General features: G+C 40.8%; 1 protein-coding gene across 2 annotated transcripts in view; it reads right to left on the bottom strand.

Annotated features, from left to right (window-relative positions):
• The window catches only part of dock11 (dedicator of cytokinesis 11), a 96,828-nt gene that overhangs the window by 29,862 nt on the left and 40,132 nt on the right, over positions 1 to 26,834 (bottom strand). Inside the window, exons 20-38 of one of the 2 annotated variants that reach the window (XM_049567731.1) lie at positions 25,036 to 25,159; positions 24,684 to 24,796; positions 24,393 to 24,476; positions 24,180 to 24,269; positions 20,559 to 20,680; positions 20,395 to 20,464; positions 19,419 to 19,544; positions 19,044 to 19,115; positions 18,372 to 18,518; positions 18,035 to 18,118; positions 16,850 to 16,961; positions 16,403 to 16,441; positions 15,181 to 15,362; positions 13,999 to 14,112; positions 12,236 to 12,311; positions 9,101 to 9,189; positions 1,769 to 1,889; positions 1,423 to 1,489; positions 521 to 568 (exon numbers count right to left, since the gene is read on the bottom strand). In XM_049567731.1, coding sequence (XP_049423688.1) covers positions 521 to 568; positions 1,423 to 1,489; positions 1,769 to 1,889; positions 9,101 to 9,189; positions 12,236 to 12,311; positions 13,999 to 14,112; positions 15,181 to 15,362; positions 16,403 to 16,441; positions 16,850 to 16,961; positions 18,035 to 18,118; positions 18,372 to 18,518; positions 19,044 to 19,115; positions 19,419 to 19,544; positions 20,395 to 20,464; positions 20,559 to 20,680; positions 24,180 to 24,269; positions 24,393 to 24,476; positions 24,684 to 24,796; positions 25,036 to 25,159 — 1,880 coding nt within the window. The remainder of the gene's footprint in view (positions 1 to 520; positions 569 to 1,422; positions 1,490 to 1,768; positions 1,890 to 9,100; positions 9,190 to 12,235; positions 12,312 to 13,998; positions 14,113 to 15,180; positions 15,363 to 16,402; positions 16,442 to 16,849; positions 16,962 to 18,034; positions 18,119 to 18,371; positions 18,519 to 19,043; positions 19,116 to 19,418; positions 19,545 to 20,394; positions 20,465 to 20,558; positions 20,681 to 24,179; positions 24,270 to 24,392; positions 24,477 to 24,683; positions 24,797 to 25,035; positions 25,160 to 26,834) is intronic. The other variant, XM_049567732.1, reaches the window with a different exon arrangement.

Raw genomic sequence — 26,834 nt, forward strand, 5'->3', positions numbered from 1 at the left:
TGCAATCTCCTGCGGAAATTAAGGTTCAATTGACGTCAAAAGAAAACAAAATACAAACCAAAACACGGAGAGGACAGCGCTTTTGTTTCCCCCGGTAGCTATCAGTAGCTATCCCCAGTTACCAAAGAGTTCTTGCAGGTACTATCCCCAATAGCAGAACTGGCTGAACAACTGAAGTAACTGTGGAAACTGTGGCAGTTGCTACTTTCTGAGGAAAAAAGAAAGTGATCCAGTTGTCTTTGCAACAGCTGCACCAAATATAATACTACTTGGAAGTGCCCTGGAGTGGGAGAATTGAAAAGTTGTTTGTTTTCACTTTAACGTAACATAAAGTAACCAGACACCCATCAGAAATAATGGGTGATACAATGATAAACCAAACCACATAAACAGTTTTACGAAATCTACCCTGACAACTTGGAATGGTACTTCCTCTAAACTAAAGTAAGTGTAACTGGGTTTTAAATTTCAGGCAGGTTTTACAGGTAAGATTCCAGTGCTGGTGGTTTTCTAGCCTTACCGGCCAATGTTTCTCTTTCCAATGTATCGGAGCTGGCCCACACAGATCCTGCAGGGAGAGAGAACATATTATATTATTATTAGCAGGAGATAGGAAACTGTACAATGGGCATCCTGCTAAATTTACTTTTGTTTTTCAGTTCTGGTATTTTTTCAAAATCTTTTAATCTTTGTTTTATTTGGTTTTGGTCAGTGAGCAATGAGGCAACACTGTAGTGTCTGAGAAATACTATCCAGTTGTGTTTTAGCACAAAAGGACTATTGTGTTTGCCCGCTACATGCATTTTTTGTGATTTGTGTCTTCATGGTCTTTCCACCAACAGTAAATCAAAGTAAAAAGTAAAGCATTTAGTTCCAGACTGTTGGCAGGAAAAGAACACAGCACGACTACAACAGAAGACTTTAAAGGTGCAGTTGGTAATTTTTATTAAATTAACTTTTTGCCATATTGATTAAAAATGTCACAATATCCAGGCAGTAGTACATGTGACAGATGATCTGTAATGTTTCTAATGGCATTTGCCAGACTCCAGTGCAACTGACGTAAAACAACCAGTCAGAGCCAAGGAGTCCCTAACGCAGCTGTCAGTCACATTAGTCACTGCACGTGAGCCACTGATGAAACAGACAAAGAGACTCCTCAACTCTAATTGGTTGTTTCTTTCAGCTGTGTAGGATTCCTGCAATTGCCATCAGAAGCACTATGAGGAGTAGGTATATGAATTTTCACAGATTATCTGTCTCATGTACTACTGTCTGAATAAAGCGACAGTTTAAGAAAATATGACAAAAAAACCAATTTCATAAAAGATACCAACTACAGCTTTCATGATGTTAGACTTAACAAAACACATGGTTTACAGTAGGCCATTATGGGGTAAATACTTCTTGTCTACTACTCACTCTAGCAAACTGAGAAAGTTCATGATGTCTTGAGGGCCAACTTTGTTCCAGTAAGCCATGAGAGTGTCTGTGGACAAAAAAAAACAGTCAAAGCATTAATCTAGGTGTAGTCAGGTTTGAATAAATAGTTCCTGTTGATTTTAGAGGAGTCCTGTGACTAAATCAACAAAACATCCTAGATGGGAGATTCCTGTCTGACAACCAGTCACTTAATTTTTTGTGTAGCAGCCAAGTCAAGTTTCTGCATGGACTCTATTCCAAAATAGAAGAAGGGACAGTTACGTCATATCCTGTGCATGACGAATAAAGTCCTGACAGTACAATGCAGTTATAGATCGTCACTGACCTTCTGACAAAGTTTTGACGATGTGCAGGAAGGAGAGCAGGAGGCCCTTGATCTCGTACTGTCCCAGTCTGCCAATGGGAGGCATTGTGCTGCTGCTCATTGTGGAGCCACGTCTCTGCAGCTGGAGCAACACACACACAAACACACACTCAGTGGTGAGATATTAAAACTCATGGGATGGAAAAAACAGTCAGCCAAACAAAATTAGTCTTTTGTATTTGGTAAGATTTTCTAGTCAACAACTTAACCTTTGAGACGGAGGTTGCATAGAGTGATGGAGATACAGCACACTTACATTTATTTAGACATTTCAGGCATTATTCTATTTTCATTTTTTTTTTTACACACACTATGTTTTATACCTATTTTGGGTCTTATGATTACACATTAGCTATTTTGAATATTTAGTTTCACACAAGTGTCTTAAAACTTCCCTCCATCTGTGACACACAGCCCCAATTTCCTACTAAGGTGGTACATCTTTCAGTGGTGGCTCCTGCCAAATTTCTCGGGTGGGGGGGGCCATTGTTGTGATGATCAATGGGTAAATTTGAATTAATTTGGCTCTACAATGACTGTGGTCATCAACAGACTACTTTTCCTCAGTTTGCCCACATAAATACCTTTGAATGTAAACAAAGACCTGTTTTACCATTAATCAAATAAAACTGAGTAAGGTATTCACTGAGTCACTGTCAGTCTTAATCAGAAAACATTTTATTATAGCTAAGTGGAAATTCATTTTGTGTTCTGATTAAATGCAGGCATACCCTACAACTTAATACAATGCACATCACATAGTATCACTGCTCTTTGACCTGACCTGAACATTTTTTTGTTGTTGTTTTTCAGTTTCAGTTATATATTGGGGGGGCATTTTGGGCACTGGGGGGGCACGTGTCCCCCTCAATGTATATGGTGACTACAGCCCTGTCAGCATGCATAATTAGGCTGCAGTTTCTGGGTGTGCAAAGGTGAAGTGGCTGGTCTTGTCATACAAAGTTTGATGGAGTGTCAACTGGACAATATGGAGATATTTGCATCTTGAAAGCCGGACTACAAATGTGGATGGACAGGGAGAAACACACGCAAGCCTAAGACGTGGTAAGATACAATATTCCTCACTATATGAAGTGACTGATAACAAGATCTGTATAATAGATTGTAAAGAAATTCATCAGGTTTTTATTTTGTAGACAATTGATCTGGATTTATAGCGTGATGGGATGACAGCACAATGATGTGTGTCATCACAAAAGCTCGGTCCTGTGCTGCGGTTCCACTGTTTCACGTTATGTGTGGCTTCTCGCTAACGGTCGCAGAGAATATCCATAGAGAAGAACGGGTGTGAATTTGGACGCACTGTGTGTCGTTACTTTATAACCTATATGGTTAAAAAGCCTCTTGGATCAGCTGGAAACGTTAGCCATGTTGATCTTGGATGTGACCGCTGCGCAGTGGCGCTGCCTCATGTGCTGTCGGAATAATCGGAAAATTGAGTTTCCGACAGTAAAGCAATATTTCAGTGGAAACGGTTGACGACGTGCCTGCATTTAGAAAAAAAAGCATTTTACATGGAAGTCTATGAGAGTGAGTCGGGGAGATTTGCAGCCAGGCTGCTATCGCCCCAGAGGGCCGGAACGTGACTTCACACTGCCTCTGATTGGATATTCAGAGGCAGGACGAGCTGTTTCAAGTGAAAATTATCAGAATAATTAATATATTGTGTGTATATATGACAATAATGATGATGATAATCATACATTTATTATCATCATCTTTCTTTTCTTTTGTGGTTCAAGGAGGGGCGGCGCCCTATCGCCCTCTATTGGCCAGCCACCCCTGACATCTTTAAAAACAGGTCACATATACATTTCATTTCCAAAAAAGGCTCAGTAATTTTCTAAAACAGCTGGGCACTTAAGCTTTTACTAAAAGTTATTCATACCAGGTGTTAATAGTTCATTTGTGGGGAATTGTTTTCAGGTGAGAATTAACACACATTTAGTGCAATAGTACTTACATAACAAGATGTATCTGGGATAGACTGAAATGTACAGAAGGTGCATATCACCCTGTGCAATGGTGTGACTTTTTGTTGTGTTTTTAACAGTTTTTGGACAACAGTGGAGCTCTACGGCACAGAGGAAGAACTTCCATCTGGTGTTGACTACACAGATAATACTTCGTAGTAGACGTCTTCACGGGTCCAAAATGACGGACCAAGGAAATTGGTCCAAGATCTAGTTGGACCCGAATGTTTTTGTCTAAGGTATAGAGTGTGCCAGTAAACCTGGAACTCCGTTAGCGCTTTTAGCACTTACGGTTCTCTCGTCTAAAAGTCAATACGTTTTTTGAATGGGATTTTGGTAAAATGCCTCAAATAAGGTCTGTGGTTAACAAAGGCTTAAGTGAGTTTCAGGTTTTGTTCTACGACATAAAACACGTCAGTAAATACCCTACTTGTGAATTTTGAAGCTTTTACGTGTCGTAAAAAAGGCGGTTGCTAACAAGTTGCTCAATACGACTACAAACCCTGTCGGGGACATTAAATGTCATCACCCCCGAACAGGCGAGAGTACTGGCAGTCTGCCATTACAGCTTCTTATTTAGCTTAAACAGTCTGATTTCCCCATTATACAATGTTTTTAAAATAAAGCGGCCGAAATCAGTTGAAAGCTTAGTGGCGGTGATGTAAAGAGTCAAGCAACCATGGAGTATTCATGTAGTCCGTTAAAGCCTAACGTTAGCTTTTTACTTCTGGCAATCGCATTTAAGCTTCAAATGCGGTATGAAAGGTGTTCGTATGTGAAGATTATCTCACTGAACAAAACCTGTAAGTATCATAAACTTGTGTTAGCCACAGAGCTTATTTTCTGACATAATCCAAAATGCAATGCAAAAATCAAATTCACTTTCTCTTCCGGGAACCAGCACAATGCTAAACTTCCGGGTTTTGACGTCAGCCCTGGCACACTCTATTCCAGATCCTGTCCGAAAGGAAAGAGACTCTTATGGACTCTTATGGACCCAACACACCTGTTAATTGAAACTGCTACTGAAAATATCATTCTAATACTTAACAACACTTATCATGTCAGATACAGTACTGTTCTTACCCATCTTATTGTATAGCATGTGGTATGCACCAGGGTTCAGGCCTTGGTCCTATTTTGTTCTCCCTGTATATGCTTCTCCTAGGTTTCTTAATTAGTATTTTTTGTCATTGTTATGCGGACGATACACAGCTATACCTCTCATTTGAAATGAATGATCTTAGTAAACTCTCTACTTCGCAAACCTATCTAATGCTGTCAGGGGTTTGTTGACATACAACTTCCTCCAGCTTAACCATGACAAAACAAAAGTCCTTAAAACATTTCTGAGAAAATACAGCAGTGTATTGGTCCTGTATGTCTACTCTACATTGGTTACCCTTGGAATGCTGAATTGATTTTAAAACTCTTTCAGTCACCTGTAAAGCACTACATGGGCAGACTCTGCTATACGTTTCCGAATTATTGTTTTCCCTTGCAGCGGGATCACTGAGATCCCTCAGGTCTGCTGACCGTAAGTCTTGTCTAAAAACTAAAGGTAATCATGCTTTTGTAGTTTCAGCTCTCACTTTTGAGAACTAATAATAATAATAATAATAATACATTTTATTTAAAAAGTGCTTTTCAAAGTTCTCAAAGTCACTTTACAGAGACAGTTCAAACACATCAAATAAAACAACAATTTTCAGCAAATACATCAAAGACAAAGAGGAATAGTAATGGGAGTGAAAAAACAAGTAAATAAGTAAATGAATAAAAGTAGCTAAACATTAAAAGCAGAATGGAACAGGTGAGTTTTGAGTAGTGATTTGAATGATGGGAGGTCAGTGCAGTCACGGATGTGTTTTGGGAGGGAGTTCCAGAGGGTGCGGGCAGCAACGGAGAAGGCTCTGTCCCCCCAGGTTCTGTGCTTGGTCTTGGGGACGGTGAGCAGATTGGCATTGGAAGAGCGGAGGCTGCAGGAAGGGGTGTACGGGTGGAGCAGGTCTGTAAGGTAAGAGGGGGCCTGGTTGTGGAGAGCTTTATGGGTGAGTAGGAGGAGTTTGAAGTGGATGCGTTGTGGAACAGGGAGCCAGTGGAGGTTCTGAAGGACAGGGGTGATGTGGTCGCGGGAGCGGGTGTGAGTGAGGAGGTGGGCGGAAGAGTTTTGGATATATTGGAGTTGGGAGACAGGGTGGAGTTGTCGATGATGAGGTGGAAGTCTTTGGTTGTTTGGGCGAGGGAATTTGGACCAATTAGGATCATGTCTGATTTGTCACAGTTGAGTTTAAGAAAGTTTGCTTGCATCCAGGATTTAATTTCGGAGAGACAGTTTGACAGGGTGGAGTGGGTTGAATGGGTGATGGATTTAGTGGAGATGTATAGCTGGATATCGTCAGCATAGCAGTGAAAACAGAGACCATGACGACGGATGATTTGAACAAGGGGGAGGAGGTAGAGGATGAAGAGGAGAGGACCAAGCACCGAACCCTGGGGGATGCCTTGGGACAGAGGGGCAGTTGAGGAGGAGCAGTTGTTGATGAAGATGAATTGTTTTCTGTCAGTGAGATAGAAATGTAGCCAGGTGAGGACATTGTCAGTCATGTTGAGGAGGGTTTGCAGGCGGGAGAGTAGGATGGTAGTGGTAGTAGTGGTTGATGGTGTCAAAGGCGGCGGTGAGATCAAGGAGGATAAGGATGGAGAGTAGGCCAGAGTCTGAGGAGAGGAGGAGGTCATTTGTGACTTTAAGGAGGGCAGTTTCGGTGCTGTGTTGTGTGCGGAATCCGGATTGAAATTGTTCGAAGACGTTATTATTGTTGAGGTGGGATTTGATTTGTGAGGCCACGACACGTTCAAGGATTTTTGAGAGGAATGGGAGGTTGGAAATGGGCCGGAAATTGCTCATGATGTCAGGGTTGAGACCAGGTTTTTTAATGATGGGGGTGACTGCAGCCAGTTTGAGAGAAGGAGGGACAGAGGCAGAGCTGAGGGAGGAGTTGACAATTTTGGAGACAAGCGGGGAGATGGTGGGGAAGCAGTGCTTAACAATGGCAGATGGGATGGGATCTAGCATGCAGGTGGAAGTTTTCATGGTTGAAATGATTTTAGACAGCTCAGCTGGGGAGAAAGGTGCGAATTTGGAGAGGGGCAGGGTGATAAGATGGGTGGAGGGGGGTGAGGAGGGTGGGGGGGTGTGGGAGCTGGTTAGAGAACTGTGGATGGTGTCAATTTTGGTTTGGAAAAATGAGAGGAAGGAATTGCATTTTTGAACGGTGAATGAGTTTGAAATATTGTCACTGGGATTAAGGAGTTTGTTTACGGTGGAAAAAAGAGCCTTTTGGTTATTGGAGCCGGTGTGAATGAGGTTGGAGTAGTAGGTAGAGCAGGCAGTATTGAGGGTGGCTTTGTACTGTCGGAGGTGGTCTGTGTAGGCTTGGTGATGAACTGTTAAACCGGTCTTTTTATGCAGTCTTTCGAGCTGACGCTTGTGGGATTTCATTTGGCGGAGTTCGGGGGTGTACCAGGGGGCTGAGTGTATGAATGAGACAGATTTGGTTTTGATGGGGGCCAGTTGATCAAGACAGGAGGAGAGAGTGTTGTTGTAGTAGTTGACAAGCTCTTTGGGGTCATCAGACAGCGGGGGAGGGAAGGTAGACAGAGTGTTGGAAAGAGAAGCTGAGAAACCTTGAGGGGAGATGGATTTGAGGTTTCTGAATGATATTATGCGTTTGTCCTTGAGGAGGGGGGTGGGGAGATGAATGTCCATGATAATAGCCAGGTGGTCGAAGATGTGGAGATTGATGCTGGAGAGTTGTTGGATGGTGAGACCGGAGAACTGTCTTCCCTTAGCTATAAGAAATGCTGAGCCAGTGGATACTTTTAAGAAGCTGTTAATAACTCATTTGTTTCTTAAGTACTTTGTTTGATAATGTTTTGTAATACTTGCCTTCTGTGCAGTTTCATAAATTCATAAATACAATTTACTTAAGTTTCTCTTGTGATCGGTGCTGATCATGGTTTTCTCAGATTCACATTACATAGGATGATTAACAGGCCCGAGACCCACGGTAATAGAATGGGACCCAACCTGTACCCATGTGACCATCATAAAACGTGGACCCAGGGTTTCTACAGCTCAAAGCAAGTTATACTTTGAAGACTTTTAAGACTTCATTAATGTCGCTTGGAAAGAAATTTATTTACAATTTTACAAAGAAATATATAATATATAATATTATAAAGAAATTGGAAAAAAACAAAAAAACATGAAACATCAGCAATGCAATTATAAAGAAAAACTTGACTTGTTGTGGCAGAGATGAGGGTAGAAATAACCTGGGGTTTGGAGTTTGTTGCAGAGTTTTCTTAGCGATTTTGTTTCTCACTCTGCATGTGGGATTTGACTGGTATGCTTCCCATCATGCTGAGTTTGCAAAATATTTTGCATAAAATAAACTAAGCTTCGTCTGCATTGCCGTGTAGTGTTTTTAGCCATACTGTGAATCCTTAGTTAAATATTTACATTAATGGGAGAAGCATTTGGTAAAAAACAAAACAAAACAAAAAAAAAAAAAAAAAAAAAGAAAGACAGAAAAATGCCTTTTAAGACTTATTAAGGATCCGCAGGGAGTGTGGCCAAGAAGGGAGCATGGCCAAGAAGTGCATCCTTGAAAGCAAATTTTAACCATTAAGCTGTTGTGTTTAAAATTAACAGCTACCACAAACCAAAGATGGTATGCTGAAAAGTACCCCAAGTAAGTGTTTACACAGATGATATATAGTCTACTTCAGTCTGTCTTTATTCAACATCTGGCTAAAGAGACAGCAGCTGCACACTCAGCTCTCGCATCAGACCAGGGAACATGAAAACGATTGTGTTGACATGAAGTCTGTGTGTTTTCCAGTACAAACCAATTAAGACGTCTCCCTCGGTATGAAATGTGGTGTCCAGCAGTCTAGGAGGTCCAGATCAAAAGAACTTCAGATTGGATGTGAAATTGAAAATAGTCTTTGGCAAGTGTTTGATAAAGATTCTTGCAATGCAAGTGTGCTTTCAATCCCATCACATTTAATATGCCACAGTTGCACAGCAGGAAGTGTGAAGGGCTTGTTATGTTGGCCATGTGTTCAGAGAAAGCAGACACCCTACACAGAGAGGACTGTGTAACCCTTTTTAAAAGCAATAAAGAGATCTTTTTTTTTTTTACAAGTATTTGTATGACGTGTCAGGCTGTGCTGGGACTACATTAGTAAAGTGTTTAGTAATAAGGGGTCAGGTACTGTGAGAGGAGCTCACCTCAATGCTGTCTGGTGTCCCTGGTTCCATAAACAGAGAGCCTCTGGAGTCCTCTCTCCTCACAGCATGGCCGTTCTGAGCTGGCAGACCTGGAGCAAACACGGTGCAGTATTTTTAATACTGACTGAAAGCAGCACAATTAGGTATATATGCAATGACTCAATTCTTACAAGCTCCCTAGCAGTGGCATTTGGGAATTTAGGGAAGATACACTTCCAACCACAACGATGAATTTAGGCTGATATTGGATGCAAAAATACATACCACATGCACTGTACTGTGTATTGAGCAGATAAAAAAATCCTTTAAGGGGAACTCCACTGTTTTCACGCAGCAGGAGAGGCTTTGTGAAGTCTGAGAACATAACCCTAGTAACCCCCAGGGAAAAGAAGCTACTGAATTGCATTTGGCGAAGTGTGTTGGGGATTCAGACTAGAGAGTAAAAGTCAGCACATCTTCTGCTGCTCTAAATTTTGATTACTGTTTATCTTCAGTCTCTTGTGACTTTATGAAAATTTGCTGAAAAACTATAACATTTTTTATTTTTTCTTAAAGATCATTTTTTGGGGCTTTTTGCCTTTAATGAACAGGACGGAGTGAAATGGGGTGATCGAAAGAGTGGGGGTTGACACGCAGCAAAGGGTTGCAAGCCAGAGTCAAACCTGCGACCGCTGCAACAAGGCATTGCCTCTGCACATGGGGTGCCAGCACTATCCACTAGGTTACCGATGCCTTGGAAAATGCTACAACATTTAAAGGGGCTCTACGTAAAACTAAGAGTGCAAGAGTTGTCGGCACTCATGGTTCACTACGTAGAAGAACAAGCTCGCAGCTAACAGTGCTAACTGCATAAACGACGCTAAACAATGGCAGGGGGAATCAGAGGGTGGGCACAACACATCTGCAATAATGCCATCCTGATATCAGCTGTAACCACTGTATAAGCAGTACAAAGCGCCATGGATGAGCTGGCCAGAGGGATACGCACATGCACTATATTTTTACATAGTAAATAATGGTTTGCTGCTTTAGCATCCTGTTATCCTGGTGAATTTCAGCTGATATTGGATGCAAAAATACATACCACATGCACTGAACTGTATATTATGCTTTCATTGATACATACTATTTAGCAGATAAATAGATCCTTTAAGGGGAACTCCACTGTTTTCACGCAGCAGGAGAGGCTTTGTGAAGTCTGAGAACATAACCCTAGTAAGCCCCAGGGAAAAGAAGCTACTGAATTGCATTTGGGGAAGTGTGTTGGGGATTCAGACTAGAGAGTAAAGGTCAGCACATCTTCTGCTTCTCTAAATTTTGACTACTGTTTATCTTCAGTCTCTTGTGACTTTATGAAAATACCATACTGAATTTGCTGGAAAACCCTATAACATTTTTTTTTTTTTTTTTTTAAAGATCTTTTTTTTGGGAGGGCTTTTTGCATCCAATGAAGAGGACAGAGTTAGAGAGAGAGTGGGGGTTGACATGCAACAAAGGGTTGCAAGCTGGAGTCAAACCTGCGACCGCTGCAACGAGGTATCGCCTCTGCACATGGGGCGACGGCACTATCCACATAAACAATGGCAGGGGGAATCAGAGGGTGGGCACAACACATCTGCAATGATGCCATCCTGATATCAGCTGTAACCACTATGAGCAGTACAAAGCACCACGGATGAGCTGGCCGGAGGGATACGCACATGCACTACATTTTTACATAGTAAATAATGGTTTGCTGCTTTAGCATCCTGTTATCCTAAATTCACCTGAAACGCCTATCCAAAGTAAAATGAAAGCTGTTCTCGTTCCATTTTTAGTACATGTGCATGCATATCTCATTTGAAAGGTCACACTCAGAGGCGTCTTCCCAAACAGTCAGAATCAGTGTAAGTGCTTTTGTCATTAAGGTACATAAGTTTCCTTAGAAACATAACAACAACATAAGAAAACCTAAATTCTCTCTGAAGGTCAGCTGTCATTGACTACAAGACCCATAGAAGAAGAAGATATATTTAATTAATCACCACGGGGAAATTCAATTTTTTTTCACTCTGTTGTCATATACACACAGGCCTGTAAAATAAATAATAAAAAATAAATGAACACATATGCACAAATAGGCCCTATAGAGGCATTAAATGGAGAGATGTCAGAGTGAGGGGGCTGCCTTGGACTGGCACCCTGGGTGGTTGGGGGTTCGGTGCGCATTGGCAGTGCCCAGCGGGTGACCTAGCACCTCTCCAGGTCAAGTCCCTATGGACTGAGCTACTGTTGCCCACAAGCCATCAGGCCAACTGCTGGCTACTGATTGGCTGTGGGGCTTAGAAAGTGAGGGAGGCAGCACCTTCAACACAAGCCCTCGTTACTTTTTGAGCCCCAGACTGTCAGCATGGAAACTCCCATTGGCTCAAGTGAGGTTTCAATCAAAGGTCAGAGTTCAGCCACCATTTTGACAGCAAGAGGATTGCATCTTTACATGTAAACCAGAGAAGAACCAAGAAATTATGGATAATAAGTGGAGAAATAGGAACACCTGAAACGATGCAATAGCCGTTTGTGGATACATATTTCACTGGATTTAGGTTGTTTTTTGTCTTTTGTAGGTATAATATCGATCTGTGGATTATAATAATGCTTCACGGGTAAGTTATAACTGAACACTGAAGCTGAGCACAGAAATCTGAAAAGATAAATATTCATTAAGTTCAATGTGTGCTGAACTAGTGTTGTCTGTAGCACTGACTGTTTATTTCCTGCTTTTTGTTATTATTGTTGCTGTAACATCCTTCGTCCTTCCATGGGTGCTACTTTCCTCTTGACATCCACTCAGGTCACAAGCGAATGGCATGCAGCTAAAATGTCTCCATCATCACAGAAGAGCCAACCTTGGGTAAGTGCTGTGATGTATGTGGTGCTCAATTCCAAGAAATAAATCAACAACAATGTACAGAACACTCTGAGTGGCACATGTCTGGCACACGGCTACTGCTTTCAGATAGAGTGCTGCTAATGGACCGAGTTGTGTGTAACATAAATTCTGCCTCTGTGGTGATGATAATGGATGATCTGTAAACAGGAAGAGGTCGAGGCCAGACGACATATGTATCGGAGCAGTGACTGTGGTTCTGAACTCACCGTGGTCTCTCTCGATTGCAGTGCTGATTCTCCTGCTGTCTGTGGAGCCAGTTGATATCAGGTCATCTCTGGAGCCCTGGACAACCACAGAATGGAGGAAGGAAATCTGACTTACTGTCAAAATGTAAACTGTTACATATGTAACACTTGCTTCAGGTTTTAGTTGAGTAAACTGGAGAAATGCTTAAACTGTATGAGAGACAACATACTGTATGTATGTCTCAATTGTTTGGTGGTCATAAAACTCAGTCCGAGCTGTCTTAAGTCAGACTTTTTCTCATCTTGACATTCCTGTAAAATCAAACATGTTCAATAATATTATAAGTTTTTAGTCTTGGCTCATGCAAATACTGAAGTTCAATGACATGAACAATGTCAACATCCAATAGCTGCGCTCTCTCCAGCACCAAACAGGAAGCAGCAAACTGGGTAAATAGTAAACAGAGGGGACTCACATTGAACATTGACATTGAACCAGTCTTGGTTCTCTAGTACTGTGGAAAAGTAGGATAATTATGGAGCTACATTAGGGTCAAAAGTTTTGTACTTGAAAAAATAAAATTTGAAACTGAAAATGTTGATCTTGAATTTTGAAAAATACAACAATTTTGATTCACTTTGGTAATTCTTTTGAATAAATAATTTATTTTCACTTTTCACTTCCATATATATTTTGACATTTGAGGTCTTATTTTTTTCAGTTGCATGTTTTATCTTTTCAAATTGTGGGTGTTGAACTACAAAATCTGGCATAATTTATCGCTCTTATACCGCAATTGGTGCTCAGTACTGTCTAAAACAGATTTCTAAATGGAAGTTTGTCACTGGCATCAATTTTTACACTGCCAGTCACATGACTATGGTGTATAGGCCTATAAGTGTTGAGCCAGAATTTTTTCAGTTCCTACGTTCCCTGAAGGCACTGTCACTCATGATTCCACACCTCCCTCAGTTGATGCCACGCCCCCCACACCACATCAGTGTCAAAAGTGTGAAACTCAAAAAACAGATATGAAACTGAAAAAAAAAAAGATCTGAAAGTGAAAAAATAAGATTTGAAACTGTAAAAAATAAGATCTGAATCTGAAAAGATAAAACATGCAACTGAAAAAATAAGACCCCAAATGTCAAAATATATATGGAAGTGAAAAATGAAAATAAATTATTTATTCAAAAGAATTACCAAAGTGAATCAAAATTATATTTAACCTGAAAAAACGTTTCATACACTTATTTTTATTTTGAATAAATTGTTGTATTTTTCAAAATTCAAGATCAACACATGAATTTTCAGTTTCAAATTTTATTTTTTCAAGTACAAAACTTTTGACCCTAATGTAGCTCCACAGTTAATGTAGTGAAGTTGTGGAGTGAACAAAAGTCAGTGTTTGATTCATCGTGTATCTGACCCGGCAACCAGCTTTTTCCCACGGTCTCCTCCCAGTGGTAGCCAGTTGAGACTACAAAATCCAAAATGTAAAGTTTGTACACAAATACTGTTTATAGTTATGGATTATATTGCTGCCGAATTGACAAGAATACTGTCAACATGTGACGCATGCAGATGATTAAAGGCTCCTCTGTATTTCAATTAAGTCTCCTTTTCACCTGAACAAGGACAATCTTTACAGTACAGCAGTTTTCTTAACGTAATTAACAATGCATTAGGGAGCAGACGTATGTGCTTTAAGTGTGCATTAGAAGGCAGTAACAAAGCACTATGTAACCCCACTGTGGAAATCCAGGGTTATGAGGGGACTCACATTGAGGCCGAGCCCGGGGCTGGAGGTGTGTGGCTGGGCAGACAGCTGCTTCAAGTTCTGGTAGAGCAGTTCAAAAAGTGGCAGGTAGAGTAAGCAGATCCTGGCCTGTTGGTTCTGAAACATTAAATATGACTAGATGAGCCTTTTAATGACAAATGTAAATCAAACTGCCAAACATTTAATGATGAGGGACGTTTGATTAAGTTATCGAGGCACACACAACGACTACACCTGTAATAAGAGAAGACTGTATTGACAAGTTAAATACACATTTGTTGCCTGTCCTTAAACACACAACTCTATCAGCTACTATCAAATGGTTCCTGCACTCTGAACACTGGCTTGTTTGCATAACAGACATCGGTATCTTGTTGGGGGGTTGAAAGTACCGTTTAACCGCAGTTCATCATATGTACACTGCAAAATATTAACTTTTCGCATGCAAAGAATAGGGATCTGCTTCAACAGGTTGCACTGCAGGAGAGGAGACAATGTGTGCATTTGTCACACATGAGTGGCTTTAACGATCTTAGATTATTTGCTCAGCTGAGAAATGTATGCAGCGCAGACATTCAAACTAATTTACTCAATTTACAGAATTTATTTTATTTCATTTTGAGGTTCTATGTCAGGGAATGTTTTTTTTTTTTCTTTTAAAAAACGTAAAATTAAAAATTCCACAAAAAAGTACAATGACATGTCTGTTTATTGTAATTTATTTTAGTTTATGAGGTCCTATATTAGGATATGTTGTATTCTCTTAAAAATTAAATATAAAGGGAAAATAAAAATAAAAAGGTTAAGTACAATGTAAAGCAAAATGCCTCTTTATTTTATTTATTCCTATTTATTTATTTATTTATTTATTTATTTATTTAATTATTGAGGTCCCATGTCTGGGAATGTTCTGTTCTGTTAAAAAAAAAAACAAAGAAGAAAAGATATGAGTTTTAAGTAAGAGAGAGAAACTTGTGTTAATTTGTCGTATAGGGACCAAGAAAATACATTTCAGGTCCAGTATTACAACAACCAAAGATAGGATTAATTTTCTAGTCATATCACCGTCAGTCTCAAAAACAATTAATCTAAACAGTGACTTTGGCTTTGTTCTGTGATTTTATCCTCTCTTGTATCTACTTGTCTCTTCGTCCTCCTATCGTCGTGCGCCCCGCCCTCCCTCACCTTGAACGCTGTGTAGCGGTCGTCCATGGCGTGTTTAATAAGCAGGTTCTTGAGAACGCTCACGGCCAGCTGTCTGACCTCGGGCCCTTGCTGCAAGGCCTCGGCCACTTCTCTCAGCAACAGGCCCACCAGGAAGTGGTTTCGGCAGTAGTCTTCTGTGAGGCTGAACTCCAGACTCTGCTCTGTTGTTGGGCCAGACAGGAAATGTCAGTGTATACAGCATGGGCTGAACTGATGCTGATAACAATATGGTTTATTTGGACATACTGTTAGACTTAGACTTAGGTGCTGAATAGGGGAAGTTTCCTCATACTAAAATCTGATAACAAGTCTTGTGTGTTTTTACTGGATCTCTTTGTCACATAGAAGATAGCAAACATTTAGAATAAATCCAAATCAGTGACCAATAATTGCTTTGCTGGTCTTACATGTTTAGTTCAGTATGTCACTTATTACATGGGGTGTAATCAGTATTGTGCAGTAAGTTGTATTATATTGTAATACAGAGGCAAACTGTGCTAAACATCCAATCATTCAAAGTGCAACACTGCAAACCAATATGCAACAGGATCTCAACAACAAACATTCATTCAGACATTAATGTTTGCACACCACACCAAAAAGGAGGAATTAAAAGAATTCATTACTCATTGTCATCATTATGAAATGTACAAGGTTGTAAATGTTCATTTTGTACATCAATCATCAGGAATCAGAAAAGCGTGCCACTGGAAATGAGAAGTTGTCGTTTCAACACAAACAATGATGTACAGTTTCACAATAATGCTGTGTTAATATCAAATCAGGCAATGCATCCTGAGAACTGAGAACCCATCTGCAATTATCTTCTCTAATGTCAGAGGCAGACAGGCAGACAGAGAGAAAGAGACACAGAGAGAGAGCAGACACAAACAGCAAGAGAGAGAACCGCAGCTTTGTGAAAGATGTTACTGAAGTCACTTGAACGTTACAAAAAGAGGGTCAGCTGATTCCCATAGCAGCCAAGCTCCTCTCCTCTACAACACACAGGCTCGGGCATGTGAAGGCGTTATCCTAGCATTAGTATTGTGCTGAGTGAGTGGGAGTGACAGGGTGTCCTATGAGAAAAAAGGGGGGGAGCTGACAGGATGGCAAGTTAGTGCAGGCCAGAACAAGGAGGTTTGCATACGGCGGCAAACATGGTGGCGTTGATGTACGGTATGGTGCGGTGAGCGTCACCTACCTACAGGGCCAAAAAGCTCCGTCGCATACGGAATAAAATCTGACCACAAGCAAAACACAAAAAAAAACAGAGAGGGAGGGAGTAAAAATAAAGAAGTTGGGGGTGAAACTGTTCACAATCCATGCAGCATTTCCACAGCACACAGTTGTTTTGCTATTTTCTTGTGATTGTGTAACAAATGGTGTCAAGTGTTGGAAAACTCGTTAAGCAGGTCTTAATCAGAGTAATGGCAGGTAGGTGTGACTCGTCACCTGCTAACACCTGTGTATGCATGGGCCAAACAATCAGGCAGGTTAATAGAGGGGATCAGTGTGGTGGATGCTGGTCAGAACAGGATCGGTGAGGAGTGGGGGGGGGGGGGTCATGTGAAAGCTTGTCAGTGGTTACATGTGTGGTAGGAAGCATAATACATTTAACTAAAGGTAGACTATGGTATCTGATTCTCACCTTGTACCCGCTGCAGCTTGGTGCGCCCAAAAGCCATGGGCAGATTAAGAGGGATGAAGTGTTCGTGGTTACACACTGTCATCAGGAAATCAAATTTCATCTCAGTCAGCACCTGTGGCAAACATACAGACATTGGTGTGCGCCACACAAATTCAAATTTTTATCAACCGCCTCAGTGCATATTGTTCAAATATAATCCTCGACGCTGCTGACAGGGCTCCTGAAACAGAGCCTCCCAGGTACCTGTGTTGCCTTAATTTGTTAGTCAAATGTTCGGCTGATACAGGCAGAGCAGCGGGGCAGGAGACACAGCATGTTTGTCTGTTATGAACACGCAACAAGTTGTCCAAAGTAGCTTATCAGCAAAACATTTTTAGTTTACTATTAGGCCTGTCTGTGAAAACATGAGTGCTTCACACACCTTTCGTCAAAGCAGCACAGAAGATCTACACAATCAGCACAGTTTCAAGGTGGACACCTAAGATTAATGTCACCAATTCAGTATCTGACAGAATGTCTCCCCTTCTGTTCCTGAGTTATGAAATTGAATAATGGCTAGATAAGTGTTTTTGCAGAACATTATGATGTCACAGTGAAGTTGACCTTTGACTCCCAAAATCTAACCAGTTCTTTCCTGAGTCCCAGCAGCGTTTATGCCAAATTGGAAGGAAGTCTCTCAAGGTCTTCTTGAGATATCATGTCCAGAGACGGATGCAAGGTAGGGATGTAAATGACAGAGAGTTATGTCAGTCGAATCTAATTCAGACATTTAATATGAATATTTGATGATTCATTTATGTTTGTTTGTTTTTCTATATAAAGTTTGTAGTAAAGTAAAGTTGTTTGAACAGCCACTAGATGTCAAACAAAAGCCAGAGACCGTGTTGTTTTAAGTATAGTAAGTATATACATCCAAGCAGAAGAGAGAAGACAATGTTATCTCAGAGCCTTATGATGGAAAGCTTACTCTCTGTGCTGCTGCATCACATCCCCAACTGTCTGTACCAAAGAGTAGTGTGAAAGTCAAGAGCTGGGGGCCAAAACATCCCCAGACTTACACTGCAAAGCACACTGAGCAGCGAAAAACAAAACAAAACCAAAACAAAAAATTGCTCAACTTGAAGCTAACTCAGTTAACTGAGGAGTCTCAGACTGACGATTCGACTCTCCGACATTCACATGTACCTTGGGATCTTTGAGACCGAAATGACACATGTAGTGGTTGACCAGGCCGAAAGCAAAGCCCCTGTTCATGACGGTCAGGCACCTCTGTGGGGAGAAAGCACTGTTAGCAAACATGCTGTGATGGGTGCCATCTCAGACAAAACAAATACATTTTACATTTACATTTTTGAGACTGAGATTAATACTTTAAAACAGCTGTTGTGTTCTGGAGCAGAATTAAAAATAGAAACAATTGCATAATAACGAGAAACTCAATACACTTTGACTTGTACAGTTTGAGGACAGAAACTATTTTTAGGTAGGACATGTTTCATGTTTTTGCATGTGGCGTCCAGACCTTGATGAAATTAGCCAGGCTCAGGTTGATGCAGCGAGCTTCCTCCAGGATTTCCATGTGACGGATGGTGATGTGTGGCATAATGGAAAGCACCAGCGACTGGAGTGCCTGGTGGAAACTGTCGGGGAAGCGCTGGGCCCGGGGCATCTAATGAGATGGTCAGGACAAATATGTAACTATACATCGCTTGACGGCATCAGAAAAGTTAAAATGTCAGTCAGAAAGCTTATGAAGACAGATTAATGGTATATAAATACACTTAGGGGTATACATGTTCTCCAAATTGACTGTAGTTTCTCTCTTTCTTAACAGCAACATACAGCTACAGCCATGACTTTGCTTGCTGCTGTCACTGTGGGTCACAGTCCAGATGATATGCAGACCCAGGGCATTGGAATGTGGAATATACACGCAGCTTAATGAATCACTTTGTGTCTCATGTTCTTTCTTTGAGTGTGCGTGTGAGGTTTGGCAAACTGTGCTGACATACTTTGTTACACCACATGGTATAAAGTAGATCCATGCCAGATGTAGACATTAGAAATTTTTGTAGTGTCACAAGCACAGACTCACATTGTTTTACACACAAAAGTAAAAAAACAAAACAAAAAAGTGACAATAAGCTGCTCAATCTTGATTCTGCAAAGGAAAAAGAAATCACACATTACCAACCTTAATGCGGTTGCCTTCTTGCAGGTACTGGGCCATGGATTTGGCCATGGTTTCAAAAAAAAACCAGGAGTACTAAGGGAAAGGAATAAAATAGTGATGCAGTTAGATTACCGTGGTATTTCCAAATATGCTAATCAGCCTTCCTGGAAAGTACAACAGTGTGGATGTTATCATCAATGATATGATCCTTACTGTCACAGAGATAACGTTACAGTACAAGCAGCTGCCTGTTTATGGACATGTTCTCTAGAGGAGATCACAATAGAATAAACAGAAATGGTTTGATGAGCTATGTTATAGGCAAACATGCTACCTGCTGTTCAATATTGGTACTGCAACAAGACTGTCAAAGTGAGCCAAAGGCAGAGCACAAACCTTGAGCAGTTTGTTGCTGGTGTTAAAGTCCGCAGTTTGCTTGAGGGTGGCTGTTACGGCAGTGGCCAGCACCTCATGGGTGGTCGCTGAGTTCCCTGATGCAAGGTTGTTGGTCACAAACACATACTAAAAAGATATGGCCAAAGAAAAAGAAAAACGTTATGGGATTCTTCTGAATCTATAACCCCTATGGCAGTGCATATGGAAGCCCATTTCCACCAATGTGATGAAGAAAAGCATCTTCTAAGTAATTTTAATGATAAACTTTCTATAAATAATGACAGAGTATCTTGAGACAATGACTGGCGACAAGTATCGCAAAAAAAGATTGAGTGTAGAAACATAATGAGAAACCTTCTCAAGATGATGAGTTAGTATCTCAAAATAATTAATAGTAAATCTTTAAAAAAGTAAATATCTCAAAATTATGAAAAACTTTCTTGAAATAGTTACTTTGTATCTCAAAGCAATTAATAAATACCTCAAAAAATGAAAAACTCTCAAAATAATGAGTTTTTATCTCAAAATATTAGTAAATATCTCAAAATTATGAGAAACTTAAAAATATTTATAAAAAAAGATTGCATCTCACAATAATGAGTTAATATCTAAATTAGTAAATATCTCAAAATAATATGTTAGCATCTCAAAAAATTAGTATCTTAAAATTATGACTTGGTATCTCAGAAATATTAGAATATATTAAATAACTCAAAATCATGAGAAACTTTCTCAAAATAATGAGTTTTTATCTCAAAATAATTAGTAAATATATCAAAATTATAAGAAAATTTCTTAAAATAATGACTTAGCATCCCAAAATAATGAGTTAATATCTCAAAATACTAAATCATTAATTTGAGAAAGCTTCTCATTGTTCTGCAATACTAAATCGTTATTAGAATGACTTAAAGGATCTTTTTTCCCATCACACTGGCTGAAATGGGGCTTCCATAAGAGTTTGTTTGTAGATTACCTTAACAAAAGAGCGCAGGTAGTGTTCCAGGCCCTCCTCATGACATCTGGAGACTATATGTATGATCACACTGGAGGCATAGAGCAGGGTTATACTGTGAGCATTTTTTATCAGTATTGATTAGTACAATCTGCCGCCACATTTTATACAAGTGAACAACTGACCGCAGAGAGTTAACAGCAATCTCATGGGTTTCTTTGGTTGCTGCTGTGAGCACCCCAAACAGCTGCATCAGCACCGTTGGTAGGAAGTTGATGATTACATGAGTCTCCATGGCATGCAGGCACTAAAGGGAGAAAGAAATACACGGACACACAGGAGTGTCATGTAAAGTTTACTCAACTTGGACTTCAATTAACTTTTACAGAAGATAATGATTCTGCTCATTGGGGTCTTCAAGAAGGTGATTTTAAAGGCAAAACTATGATCAACTTTGGCAGTAAGACTAAAGTTAATATGAAATTCCCTTACCTCTTCATCAAAACAGGGACCAAATTAATTTAATTTAATTGCATGCGATGATCATTAGATGTGAACACTTAGTGAAATCTAGATGTATGTAAATGGAAAACAACACAGGTACTGAAATTAAACCTTGAGGGACACCACAGGCAGTGAGAGTTGAAGAGATTGAATTGTAAATACTTTCCTGTAGTGTTGGAGATTGCTGGGGGCAATAAGGAGAAATAACAGCCCAGCCCGAACCCTGTGGGTCAGGTCGGGCCAAATTGGGCTTGGGCAGAGAATCAGAACTCTAGTATAGACTAATACAAAAGTAATCCTTCTCAATCATTACTTATGGCCCATTAGAAATCTGTGGTGGGGTATTTTTCCACTGCCATCTGCCTGGATCTTCATATTTTGCCATGGTCAGGACATTCCTGGGCACAGCGTGAAGGTGAGGTCAGAACTTAATAAAAATGTAGTGAGACTGTAAGCAACAAAACTTGTGGACACAGCACTGGTAATCACAATAACTTGGCTGGATAGTAGCGTCCCTGACAAGGCTATTGGACTAGCGGGCTACACTGTTTATCGAGCTGATGGGACTGCAGGTAAGATTGGGGGGGAGGAGTCTGCATTTGTGTAAACAATGACTGGTGTACAGCTACAGACGTAGTTGAGAGGCACTGTTTCACGGACTTGGAATACATAGCAGTAAAATGCAGGCCCTTTTCCTTGCCGAGGGAGATTATAGCCATCCTTATCACAGCTGTTTACATTCCACCACAAGTGCTGGCCCAAAACTAGCCCTGGAGGAACTGCATAACCAGTTAAATGATCACCCAGAGGGCGTGGTAATTGTGGCAGGGGATTTTAATCATCATCAAAAATGTACATTTCCCAACCAGAGAGAAAAACATCCTAAATCAGGTGTATACAAACATCTTGAGGGCATATAAAGCTGCACCATCTTCACAACTTGGCCTGTCTGACCATGTCTCCCTGACACTGATCCCATCCTTTAAACCAGTAATCTGCAGAAACAAACCACCCATGAAGACAGTGCAGGTATGGAGGGAAGAGGCTGTGGTAGCATTACAGGAGTGTTTTGAGCGGATAGTATGGGAGGTATTCTCGCAGGGGGCTGATTTGGAGGAGTATACTGCCAGCATCCCTGACTATATTAATTTCTGCACCGACACAGTATTGAGCACCAAAACCATTAGGATTTTTCCTAACCAGAAACCCTGGTTCGATTGCACTGTGAGGTCGCTGTTCAGGATGAAGAACACCACCTTCAGGTCAGGAGACATGGTGGCCTACAAAATTGCCCGGCGGGGTCAAAAAAAAAAGGCACTAGGGAGGCCAAAGGCAGGTACAGGTGCCGCACAGAGAGTGACTTTGAAAACAAGGATCCTCGGAGTATGTGGAGAGGAATTAAAACCTTAACTGATGACAAACGTAACACCACCCTGGTTAGTCAGGATGGAGATCTCCCAGACACCCTGAACTGCTTTTTCGTCTGCTTTGACAAGCAGCATAGCAGGGTGACGCCAGATAAAGCACAGCCAGAGGGGGAGCAGACACTCTCCAGCGTCACCAGGTGAGGTCCACTTTAGGAACAATAAACACCAACAAAGCCTCCAGCCCAGATGGGGTGTCTGGCCGGAAACTTAGGTCCTGTGCCGACCAGCTAACAGGGGTTTTTACAAATATCTTTAACCTCTCCTTGCAACAAGCCTCAGTACCCATCCGCCTTAAGTCCACCACCATTGTACCCATACCTAAAAAGTCTGTGGTTACCTGCCTAAATGACTATCATCCTGTTGCCCTCACTCCAGTAATCATGAAGTGCTTTGAAAGGTTGATATTGTCACATACAAGCCAGCATCCCTGCAGACCTGGACAGCCATCAATTTGCCTATAAAGGGGATCTATCTACAGGGGATGCCATCTCTATTGCACTCCATGCAGCCCTATTCCACCTAGAGCACCCAAACACATATGTCAGGATGCTCTTTGTGGACTTCAGCTCTGAATTTAATACCATAATCCAACCCCGGTCTCCCAACCTCACTCTGCTCATGGATAGTGGACTTTCTAAAAAACAGACCACAGAGTGTCAGAGTGGGGAACAGGACATCATCCACCATAATTCTGAACACAGTCGCACCCCAGGGGTATGTGTTGTGGACTTTAGGAGGTCCAGGAGGACCACACAGTCCTCACTCTCCATCAATGGGGAAGAAGTGGAGAGGGTGGACTCCATAAAATTTCTACAAGTACACATCACCAGGGACCTAACATGGTCACTGAAGAGGGCCCAGCAGAGGCTCTTCTTCCTGAAAAAATTTAGCATGCCAGCCTACCCCCACCACTGCTCATCAACTTCTATAGGAGTACAATAGAAAGTATCTTGTGTCAGAGCCGTACGGTGTGGTATGCAGGCTGCACAGTAGAGTGCAAGAAAGACCTGCCACGGGTGGCTAGGTCAGCGCAGAGGATTATAGGAGCTGGGCTCCCAGACCTTAACTCGGTGTGTGAGGACCGCCTGAAGAGGAAGGCGACATCAATCAGTACAGACAAAACACACCCAGGGTACCACCTGTTTACCCCTGTACCATCAGGGAAAGGATACTGCAGCCTCAAACCACAAGACTGAGGAACAGCTTTTTCCCCAGAGCTGTAGCCTCAATCACCCCAGCCCTGCACCCTGCCATTCCCTTCTGAGAACAGCCTTGTCAGGATGGACTGCAAGTTATAGTTGTGCGGGTGTGTGCGTGCTTGTGTGTGTGTGTGTGTGTGTGTGTGCGCGTGCCTGTCTGGGTGGGCATGCATGTGTGCGTCTGTAAGTGAGAATGTGTCATGCCAACCCAATCATTGCACTTTACCTGCATCACTGTATGTATGGTATGCTGCTATTGTCTCCAGCTGGACTGCATGCACTTTACAGGCTGCAGCCTATATTTATTCACCTGCATTTTTAGCATCTATAATATTTATAATTCTCCTCAACCTTTTTAATTCTTTTTGTGTTGTGTCAATGTGCTACATCATTTCTTTTTATTGCTGCGATTAGAGTGCCAAATTGAATTTCATTGTGATCCACAATGACAAATAAAATCCTTGATCCTTGATCCTTGTTTACAAGCAGCAACTGACAATTGTATTGCATAGTATACCTTCAATTACATAATGAAACTGTGAAAACCCAAAATTGCTATAAATCTGCAGGCTTTAGAGAAGATGGAAAGTTTGCTGGTGCCATGCAAAAATGATTTACATACATTAGTAAGCCTGTAAACTGATCCCTGACTGCGCACTGCCTCAGAGTATCTCACCTTCAGGTATTTGATAAGTTCTGCTGGGTTGCCCTCTGACGTCGTCCTCATCAGCTGGCAGTGCTGGAAGAATTTGTGTAGATGCAGGTCCTGTGAAGGAAACCATACAACATTACTATCATCCACACACATTCTCTTCATACCAGCTACCTTAATGCATACTGTACATGTATGTGGGTATTCAAAGAATGATTAAGGAATGAGGTGTTGGACCTGAGCATATATTGTTGATGCCACGTGGGTCCTCACTTTGAACAGCGTCTTGGCATTTTCCACCCATTTGATATCTGGCTGAGACTGTTGGAGTACACACACATTTTTTATGGACATTGATCTAACAAAAGACTGACTCAGATATCCGCAGTATTTTATTGTTTGATGTCAACTCCTCTGCGTATCTATCACCTTTCATTTTTGCTTGACCATTAGTGGAATCTGGAAAAGAAAGAGGGGACTGTAATGCTCCTCACTGAGAACTGGTTTAAAAAAAAAACAAGACTGTACCTTTCTCGTGTCCTGACACAAGTATCCAGGAGGCAAGTTGGCTGCCACAGGTAGCTGGAGCTCTACAGACTGCATTCTCCCATCTTTTAGCAAAGGCATCCAAGAGTAGCCCACTGGAACACATGAGAGTAGCAGTACTGGGTTCACTGGTCCTCATTTATCAGGATACATCACATAATAAAACAAAGCCAAACACACTGTAATTCAAATAAATAAGGAAACTACTGGAATCCTCTGAGAACATGAAAACTGTAGCCAGCAATGTGATTTTGGTTACATTTTTTTAATAATGTTGCGTTAAAGGAGACATATAAATACAGTCAAAAGTAGAGACAGTTCCACACAGACTCACCCAGTGACTCGACTCCCTCTCTCTTCTTGCTGCTGGCCTTGCTGCTGGACTCACAGCTGATATGGTAAAAGGTGACAAGGATGTGGTGTTTTTCATGAACGTGGACTGGCAGCTCAATCTTCACCTGTACACAGTGGAAGACATCACCTTAAATTTAAATCATAATTGCATTCTTCTCACTGACATCAGAATAGGAACATAATGATACCAATAATGAATTTCAATTTAGTTGTGATGCAGAGTGCTACTTAAAAAACATTAGAAGTTGTCCCCAATGCTAAGAGATTTATTTGACAAATCAAAACAATGTTAATTTCATACTTTGTTGGTCATACTGAGAAAACTTTATCTCTTATTGTGATGTCAGTCTACTTTAGAATACAACTCCAAAATAAATGTCACTCATGTTCCTCATACAGTGCCTTATTTTTTTTTTTTAGAAACATGTATCTTCAGCACATTTCGCACTCTCTCAAGAATAGTGGTCATTTCCATTTTTGCGTTGCTTATTTTTTGCCAAACAAAACTGTTATAGAACTAATTGGAAGTGGGGCATCTTGGCCTGTATGTCATTCTACTAATCATTCCAGTCCATCACTTATAAATGTTTGTTTGCATACTGGATTGTAGTGGTATTAAGTACTTCACACATTGGACATGTGATGAAGTATTTGTGAATCCCTGAAAAAAACAAATTATCCACCAGGGGGCAGCTCCAGCAAGGAAATGTATTTTCCCTGTCTTGCGTGTGCTGATTTTCTCACAGGAAGTGGTGGTAGGAAAAAAAAGTGTGGCACAATCTGGTACTATGTGCATTGCTTTCATTTTGATGACGTTTCGGCCTTTGGCCCTTCTTTAGGATCAACAAACATTTCTCAGAGGAAGTGACACACACTGAACTGACTCCCAACTAGCACATCTAGTAACCAACATACTGCTGAAGAATGTTATAAATGGATATCACAACTCTCCAGTTTATGATGAGAGTGTGAATCATTCATTCAGCTCAAATAGTCTCTCTTGGGAAAGTCAGAGACTTCCATAAGATTGTGACAGCCTTTAATGCTGGTGTTCTGAAACGTCAGAATTGTCTCTGCATTAATGATTATGACCATATTAATAATTAGTTATATGACTTGGACTCAAGTCAGACTGGAGTCATAAACTTAATGACTAACATAACACCTGACTTGACAAAATCAAAAAGGACTTGCAACTCAACTTGGACCTTAACACCAACAACTCGTGACTTTAATTGGACTTGAGCCTTCTGACTTGAAATACTTGATACCTTCCCCCAAGCCCAAAGATTAAAGTATGTTATTTTAAAAGTGTGCCATTAATCAATTCATGCCCCTTCATTTCCTGAATTAACTGTCCTAAGGCTTTTCATTCCCAACAAGTTGACACATAATTCCCCAGATGATCCACTTTGTTTATACTAAGACATCCAATCAAGTTGCAGGAAAGAACCAGGAAGAACTAATGTTACGTTGCTGGGCGCCAGCTGGAAAAAAAATATACTAGAGATAATAGAGATAATACAGAAACTACAAGGTGGTCAACAAAAGGCAAACTGCAGAATGCAAAACATGTGGGTTGAAAATTACAGACGGAGATGCAACAACTTCCAACAAACTTGTTTTGACAAATAAATATAAATTTTAAAAAGTATACATGATTTTTAAAAAAAAAAAACAAAAAAAAAATTATTTTTTTTAATTATTATTGCTCTGCTGTTAAAATTACATTTGGTAAAGAGCATATTATTACTTGTTTAGGACTCAAAATTTCAAGTT

The sequence above is a fragment of the Epinephelus fuscoguttatus genome, linkage group LG23 (assembly GCF_011397635.1).
Source record: "Epinephelus fuscoguttatus linkage group LG23, E.fuscoguttatus.final_Chr_v1".
Taxonomy (NCBI): domain Eukaryota; kingdom Metazoa; phylum Chordata; class Actinopteri; order Perciformes; family Serranidae; genus Epinephelus; species Epinephelus fuscoguttatus.